The 8,537-nt window shown below is 37.4% G+C and overlaps 1 protein-coding gene across 3 annotated transcripts in view; it reads left to right on the forward strand.

The window, feature by feature from the left end:
- Positions 1–8,235, forward strand: part of LRRC8B (leucine rich repeat containing 8 VRAC subunit B) — a 34,200-nt gene extending 25,965 nt beyond the window's left edge. For all 3 annotated transcript variants that reach the window (XM_042465361.1, XM_042465359.1, XM_042465360.1), the window contains exons 3-5: positions 1,188–1,290; positions 2,170–4,329; positions 6,553–8,235. In XM_042465361.1, the coding sequence (XP_042321295.1) occupies positions 2,194–4,329; positions 6,553–6,825 (2,409 nt within the window). In that variant the 5' untranslated portion in view covers positions 1,188–1,290; positions 2,170–2,193 and the 3' untranslated portion in view covers positions 6,826–8,235. The remainder of the gene's footprint in view (positions 1–1,187; positions 1,291–2,169; positions 4,330–6,552) is intronic.
- Positions 8,236–8,537: the final 302 nt, after the last annotated feature.

The raw sequence follows: 8,537 nt of genomic DNA on the forward strand, positions 1-8,537 counted from the left end.
CCATTCAACAAAATATAACAATAAAATGTAGCAGTATTTCCATTTATATAAAATGGAAATTTCTGCAACCCATCAGAGGAGTGATATTTAAGCTATTTAAATAAAAATAAAATTTAAGCATGGAAAAAGTATATGAATTATCAGGATTGAAGAAGAAATATTAATAGAATATGTATACTGTGTACCAATTGTTTTTCTTTGTATTTTAAATAATAATAATATTAAGAACTAAATAAAAAGATATTTGTCCAAGCAGAATCTTTATTGAAGGGAGGGGGGGGGGAATGTGTATGAAGAGCATTAATTAATAGGAGATTGGTCCATTAGATTTTAGACTATGTGGTAACACCTCTTCTGTCTTTCCATGTAGGTATATCCTCTGTTTTCAAGTTGAGGTAGTGTTCCTTATGGAAGTGTTTAATCATCAGACAAGCAATGTACCTAATTTGGTTTATGCTACTTCTGCCTATAAATTAATTGCAAATGAACTGCCTACAGCTAAACATCTGAATACATGTAAAATCACAAAAGAGAGTACATTCTATTGATGTAACAGAATACTAAATAGAATGAGATTAAAGTCAGTGATACAGTATTATTATTATTAATTATTATTATACAGTATTTCCTGAATTGCTGAACTGAAAATATCTCCTATACTCTGAAGCAGGATTTGATTCAGTGTGTTTAGATTCTGTGTACTTCTTGTTTTTAGTTCTTCCCCTACTCCTACTGTACAGATAAATTGGCTGGGGTGGGGGAATGTTTGTGTGTGATACTTATGCTAATAATTTGCTCTTTGGAGAGAGTGGCTTTCCCTTCTTTCAGCTCTGCCCTTCTTTCAGCCCAGTTTGTTTGGCATTACACTTGGTCGTGTTTTCATAGGGGATCCGTTCTGGAACCCCACGAAAATGGCAACTCACCAGTATTCAAGCCCCATAGGTTTGAATGGGACATGTGTGGTGTGCACCGCTCCATGAATATTGAAGACTGCGGATCTCAAGTCAGTGAGAAAGGAGGAGTGACTGTATATCCATTAATAAAATTATTAATAGATTTTATGAAGTTATATGCTCTTAAATGTGAAATGCTCTTTACAAAAAGTTTTCCACCCCAAATCTCAGAAATTCTGATGTGTGATTTCATATTTGCTACCTCAGATTGAATCTTTGTGTTTCTACATTCAGGATGAAGACACTTGTGAAGATGGCATGCCCAAGAAATTTTAAAAGGTGCAGACCACCTGATTGAAGATGGTGGTTCTGTGATTTACCCCATTTGATTAGTAATGTAAGTGCAATTATTGTTTCTAATGTTTTAGATGCTTGTTTACATCAGAGGTCTGGTAATCAATATTGAATTTGCAAGCTTCAGAAGTAATTTTAAACTGTTCTTCGAAGTTAATTCTCTGGGAACATACAGGATTATAGAAAAGGGCTTCTGTATATTGGAATCACTTTTAAACACCCTCTAAGTGGGAAAGAGTGCCAGCATATATACTGGTTTGAGTACTAAGCTAGGAACTTGGGAGACTAGGGTTCAAATCCGTGCTTGGTCATGGAAACCCACTGGCTGACTGTAGGCCAGTCATACTCTCTCAGCTTCAGAGGAAAGCAAAGGCAACCCTCTCTAAACAAATTTTACCAAGAGAGCCCTAGGGACGACACCTCAGGGTCGTCATAAATCAGAAATGACTTCAAGGCATACAACAAGAACAACAAAGTGGGGAAAGTATGATGTCAAGGAATAAAGTAATCGAACACTTGTCAATTCTGTTTCCTTGCAGTTTAGAGGAGATAATACAATGTGAGATGTGAGGACTGTGAGAGTGTCTTTGACAGAGTTAAATTTGTTTTTGCTCATCTGTTGCTGAAACTTGTTATTCATTCAGTTCAACTTGTCAAATTGGCCATAAATTTAACTGGTGCCTATCAACTACTGTTGAATATACTGAGTATATTATTGAATGTATGTATGGTCTGACTCCTTGTGCCCCTTCACTATTGAGTGAACAACAATATTTAAAAGATTTCTGTTATGTCTGAAGTCTTAAGAAATAATATATTTATTACTTAATGAAATGGGCATTCTGCCTTTTGATCATCTGAATATGGACAGTGCCCAACTAAGTATTCATTTTCTTTCTTGTGTTTTTCTTTTCTTTTCCAGTTGCTACTGTCCCATAAACAAGTCATGATTACATTAACTGAACTCAGATGTTTAGCAGATGCTCAATCTTCATACCACATCTTGAAACCATGGTGGGATGTCTTCTGCTATTACCTCACCATGATAATGCTGCTTGTTGCTGTCCTTGCTGGGGCCCTCCAGCTCACTCAAACTAGATTATTATGTTGTCTTCCTTGCAAGCTCGAGTTTGACAATCATTGTGCAGTGCCTTGGGATCTGGTGAAAAGCAACATTAATGTATCCTTCAGCTCTGCAATTCCTGTAACACGCCCTCTAAGAATCCAGAATTACCTTCATCGACAGCAGTATTCCTACATTGATGCCGTGTGTTATGAGAGAGAACTTCACTGGTTTGCTAAATTTTTTCCATACTTAGTGCTTCTCCATACTTTCATTTTTGCTGCTTGCAGTAATTTTTGGCTTTACTATCCCAGCACAAGTTCTAGGCTAGAGCATTTTGTAGCCATTCTTCACAAATGTTTTGATTCTCCCTGGACTACCCGTGCCCTGTCAGAAACAGTTGCTGAACAATCTGTGAGGACTCTGCCACTCTCCAAATCTAAAAAATTTATCTCCTCCCCAAGCAATTTAACAGAATTGGACAGCAAGCGGCAGTCTGTGTCCTATTCGCAAACTGGACTGGAAACAGCTGGAAGAGAGAGCTCCTCAAATGTTCTAGACAGAAAAGAAGGAGAACAAGCAAAATCAATATTTGAAAAAGTGAAAAGATTCAGAGTGCATGTTGAACAGAAGGATGTAATTTATCGAGTGTACCTGAAACAGATTGTGGTCAAAGTCATTGTGTTTATATTAATAATGATTTATGTCCCCTATTATTTAACTTTTATTACACTAGAAATTGACTGTATCGTTGATATTCAAGTCTTTACTGGCTATAAGAGATACCAGTGTGTCTATTCATTAGCTGAAATTTTTAAAGTGCTAGCATCATTTTATGTTATTCTGGTGATCTTCTATGGTCTGACATGCACTTACAGTCTGTTATGGATGGTGAGAAGTTCACTTAAACAATATTCTTTTGAGAAGTTGAGAGAACAAAGTAATTACAGCGATATCCCGGATGTAAAAAATGACTTTGCATTTATTCTTCATCTAGCTGACCAGTATGATCCCCTGTATTCTAAGCGGTTCTCAATATTTCTTTCTGAAGTGAGTGAAAATAAGTTGAAACAAATCAGTTTAAACAATGAATGGTCTTTGGAAAAACTGAAAAGCAAATTGATACGAAATTCCCAAGACAAAATGGAACTCCAGCTTTTTATGCTTAGTGGTCTTCCAGATGATGTCTTTGAACTTACAGAGATAGAAGTTCTAACCCTAGAACTTATTTCTGAGGTTAAACTTCCTTCATCTGTAAATCAACTATCCAGTCTCAAGGAACTGAATGTTTACCATTCATTATTAACTGTTGAATTCCCAGCACTGAACTTTCTAGAAGAGAATCTTAAAATCCTACGTCTGAAATCAGCTGACCTGGGAAAGATTCCACGCTGGGTCTTCTATTTAAGAAACCTACAGGAATTGTATTTGACTGGATGTTATGTGCTAGAAACCCAGAATGGTTTCTATAATGAGGGCTTTCAGGATCTTGTGAATCTGAAAACAATTTACTTAAAGAGCAACCTTTCCCGCATACCTCAGGTGGTTACAGACCAGCTGCCTTCACTACAGAAGTTATCTATTGATAATGAGGGGAGGAAACTGCTAGTTTTAACCAACTTGAAGAAACTGCTAAACCTGAGAACCTTGGAGTTGATCAGCTGTGACTTGGAGCGCATTCCACATTCTATCTTCAGCCTGAACCATTTGCGAGAACTCGATTTGAAAGAAAACAATCTCAGAACAGTCGAAGAAATCATTAGCTTCCAACACCTTGAGAATCTTTCTTGCCTGAAACTGTGGCACAACAACATCTCATACATCCCAGTACAAATTGGAACCTTAGCAAACCTGGAGCAACTCTACTTAAATCACAATAACATTAAAAAAATCCCACCACAGCTCTTTCTTTGCAAAAAGTTACATTATTTGGATCTTAGTTATAACAAACTGACTTCTATTCCTGATGAAATCCAGTATTTAACAAATCTTCAGTACTTTGCTGTAACAAAGAATCATGTAAGTAGAAGCAGACTATTGGTTTAAAATGAACGTTAGAAAGCTGTTTGTTCCATATGTGTGCTTCTTTTGCTATCCATTTATCCATTGTTGCCTGAGACTTGGTTGTATTCCCCCAAACAAAATGCATCCGAGAAAGCTGATTTTTGTCCCATCTGTCATACTCATTTAATCATCTTGTGAGTTTTATTTAGTCACTGGTTTAAGGACCTTAACTTCACAGCCAATAATACCAATGGAAAGGAAAACATAACCATTGATACATGAGCCATAGAGATTTTGTATAAAGGGCTGGCACTTGATCAGCAGCATTTACAGTTTGTCACATTCTGTTTAAAAACAATGTGTCTAGTGAAGATCTAGCAGTACCCTGTATGATGATAAAATAGATAAAGCATTGTTCTTGGAAGGGTCTGGGCTCAGCATTGTTTGAGGACTCATTAGGCAGTCTCATTTAAATCCATTGCCTGGGGTGCTTCCTATTTTATGGCACTTGTATAGGAACAAATGTTTAACTAAGCATGTTGCCAGTTTTACAGCTTGTCCTGATTTGCTAACATGGGCATAATAGTAATATTGCCACCAACTGTTGTATTGTAAAGGACTCCATGCATGACATGTACATACTGAATACTAGTCTGTAATCAGCCTTTTCAAAGAGCAAACTTTTATATCTGTTTCCAGCCATAAATTATAGAAGCCAGTATTGCAGAAAGAATTTAAATGTCTACTTCTATACTGGTCTGTTAGGGTGAGGAAGCTGCAACAAACATTACTGCTAGCTCTGCTTTCCATTGGGAGCACATAAAAATCTTTAAAAAGTTAGAGAATGGGTTTCACATAAAGCTTTCTAGTATAACAGATAATGAAAGAAGAAAGTGAAGATTAAAAAAAACTACTGTTCTATCAAAATATGGTGGATCAATAGGGTCTAATGAGAAAATTGGGATCTTTCTGTTGATAGACCTTCTTCCATCAGTGGACCTTGGACAGGGCAATTGCTCATCCTTCCTACAACCTGCTATGTTCTTCGATCCTCATAGACGGCTGCACAAGTGATAGAAGGGCAAGGAAGCCTCCATCGTGTTGATGGATTTCTGCCATTCAAAAGATCATAGCTGAGATCTTGCATCATCAGAGATAGTTACAGTGATGGAGCTGCATTATCATAACTATATATGTGTACTGACCATCCCAAAATCAACTCTATAAGCCTGGCACCTCTACAGACGGAAGGTTTGAAAGTGCTAGGAGTGGAGTAGTGAGCAAACAAGCTTCTAGCACTGTCCAAGCAGTGGGACTATCAGAATGGCTGCCATGAAGTCCCTTACTGCTGGGAGCGGGCTGGAAGCTTCTTTGCTCATCACTCTGCTCTCCCACACTTTGGAAAACCCTCCATTTGTAGATATGTCAGACTTGTACAGTAGGTTTTGGAAGGTCCAGGGCCAGAGACATGATGATGCAGCTCCATCACTACAACTATGTCTGATAATGCAAGACCTCATCGATCTTTGGTATTTCCTACACAAAAGTGGCTATTGCTTCTTTAGCCAGTGTCTTTGCAGAGGTGCCAGCCAATATTCTTGCATAAACAACAAAACAAAACAGCTCTCTCAAATAGTTATTGGAAGAAAGTAGAAGTAAAGGAAAACATGGTAGCTCTGTGTGATGTTCTTTGCTCTTGCACCGGTGAAGAGAAACCATGCTCATATTTGAGTGAGAAAATAGCTTTTTATATTATGAGTTATTAATGAAGTAAATGTTTTAACTTTTTATTTGCCTTTCCCCTTCTTTAACTTGGTTCCAGCTGGTGTTTGAAGGAGGAGACCCATGTGAATAGTGTTACATTTCCATGACAAATTTGATTGGGCTTGTAGCAAACTGCTGATACCATGTCATTTTTAAAAATAAACTGGAGATCAGCAATTAAAAAGAATCTTGGGAATCACCCATTAATTGCAAAAACATATTGAGTAAAATGTCACATGGAGTATCTGTACATTTTCTTAGCTATCTATATTTATAAAGGAATACATGCAATACAGGTGAAGAGAAAAGGCCCTAATAAACATTTTTTTAAAAAGTTTATTTGTATCCTTCATACTACATCGGCATGGTTTAGGTACTTTCTGCCAAGGAAAGCATGCACTGGTAGTTTTTCCGTTTACAAATGCATTAATGACTTTCCAGTTTAATATCTTTTTTTCTGTTTGTCTCTCTTAGATTGAGGTACTTCCGGATGAATTGTTTCAGTGCAAAAAGCTGCAGTATCTCCTCCTCGGATATAACAGCCTGATGCATTTGTCTCCTCAAGTTGGTGAACTCTCGAACCTTCTTCAGCTGGAGCTCAAAGGAAACTACCTGGAATCACTTCCTGCTGAGCTAGAGGAATGTAATGCTCTGAAACGGAGTTGCCTAATTGTAGAAGAATGCTTGTTAAATACACTTCCCCTTCGAGTGACAGACCTTGTTCAGATATGCTTGGACAAAGTCTGAGTGAGTGAGTGAGTGAGTGAGTGAGTGAGTGAGTGAGTGAGTGGTTCTGACTGCATAGGCAGAATCCTCTGGAACATTTTAGGTCATAGCTGTAAAGGAAGGTATAGATTGAAAGAAGGGAAATGCAAGTTTGCAGCTATGTGTAGTTTGTTTCAGGTCTTCAGCTCTCTACATTACTCAAGGTTCTGTTGATAAGAAATTCACATTTAAGTCTTAAAACAAAGAAAAGCCCATGCATGCCAAGAATATGCATGCATCTCATGAAAAAAAATTGAAATGTAATTGACTGCAATGTTAATAGTATTTTCATTACTTTGGAGTGGCTGGAGATAGAAGGACATTATTATTTGAGTCTTGTAAGGGTTACCTCTCCATGCCACTCTTCTTGAAGCAGCAGTTCTTAAATACTGTTTATAAGGGCCAAAAATTATAGCTTCTTTAATGTTTTTACTACGGGCATATTGCTGGGGTGGATTGGAATAGGGGTTATCAGTAAAGGTTGTCCTGCATAAAGCACCACTTTTTTTTCTTACACTAGGAAATAATTTCAGAATTAAATATCTTCATTTATTTATGAAACAGTTCATCAGGAGATAGTACACACGTACACACACACACACACACACACACACACACACACGGGAAATTCCACTGAGAAGCTCCTGGGCTTTGCCCAGAATTATCCCCACTAAATGCCATCTGGACTAATTTATTTTACATCGCTTTAAAATAGAGATAATGGAATCAATTGTCTGTACATAGTGGAATACAACTGGACCTGATTTTAAGATTAAATCTAAGTCTTGGAGAACTATGCAAGGTTTTACATTCAACATGATAGGTGTCACCTAATTTGTGTTATGCTTATTATGTGTGCATGTGCTTGCCTACACAAGTGTAGCTTTCTAATGCTTGCCTCTAATCCTGGGCAGCAGTAGAACTTTAATGTGATATAAGGCATTGTTTTTTGTGGTTTTGTATTACCCAGTTTTTCAGTCCTTCCCTAACTGGAGTAATGATGTCCTCCTGGGAGAGGATTTCAAAGGTGTATATTAAGTTATATAAACCAGTAAGGGGGAAACGACAGTTAAGCACTTGCAAATTGTATGGAGTATTTTTAGAAAAAGAAAAATAGATAATGTTAAGAACTGGACTTAGATGTTCCTATACGTTTGTCACATATTCATTAGGAGATGTCTTTAGAAAGTTGATATCAAATCATGTTACAACAACCTTAATTGTCACGTAATTGTCGCTAATGCAGATAAAATGCAAATATAGTTTTGCGTCCTCACCCACCCTGTGGGATCACCACCCTCAGTATAGGTTACTGTAAAGGATGCTCCTGCTAAAAGAGAAAAGGAAAGTGATTTTTGACCATTCTTCCCTCCCTCAGGCCCCTATACGTTTTAAGCATCTCTTCTGTTCAGAGGGGGGGGGGGAATAAGACCCATCCTATAAGGGTTGTGGGGAGGGAGTGTTATTTTTTGTTCCAGTTTCAGTTTTTTGCCTCCTGATACAAAAGCGTAAGAACATAGTAGCATGTATTCACAAAGACGGTGTACTAGATATGTTTATGTGATGTATTCAGGTGTTCTGCTGACTATTTTTAACCCTGTTTTGTGAGATCAGATTGAGTGAAGTACTAGAAGGATGTGTGAGAAACTGATACTGCTTTTTTGTATTTTTTCCCCTTTAAAAATATCTCCATG

The sequence above is a fragment of the Sceloporus undulatus genome, chromosome 4, assembly GCF_019175285.1.
Source record: "Sceloporus undulatus isolate JIND9_A2432 ecotype Alabama chromosome 4, SceUnd_v1.1, whole genome shotgun sequence".
Classification (NCBI taxonomy): Eukaryota; Metazoa; Chordata; class Lepidosauria; order Squamata; family Phrynosomatidae; genus Sceloporus; species Sceloporus undulatus.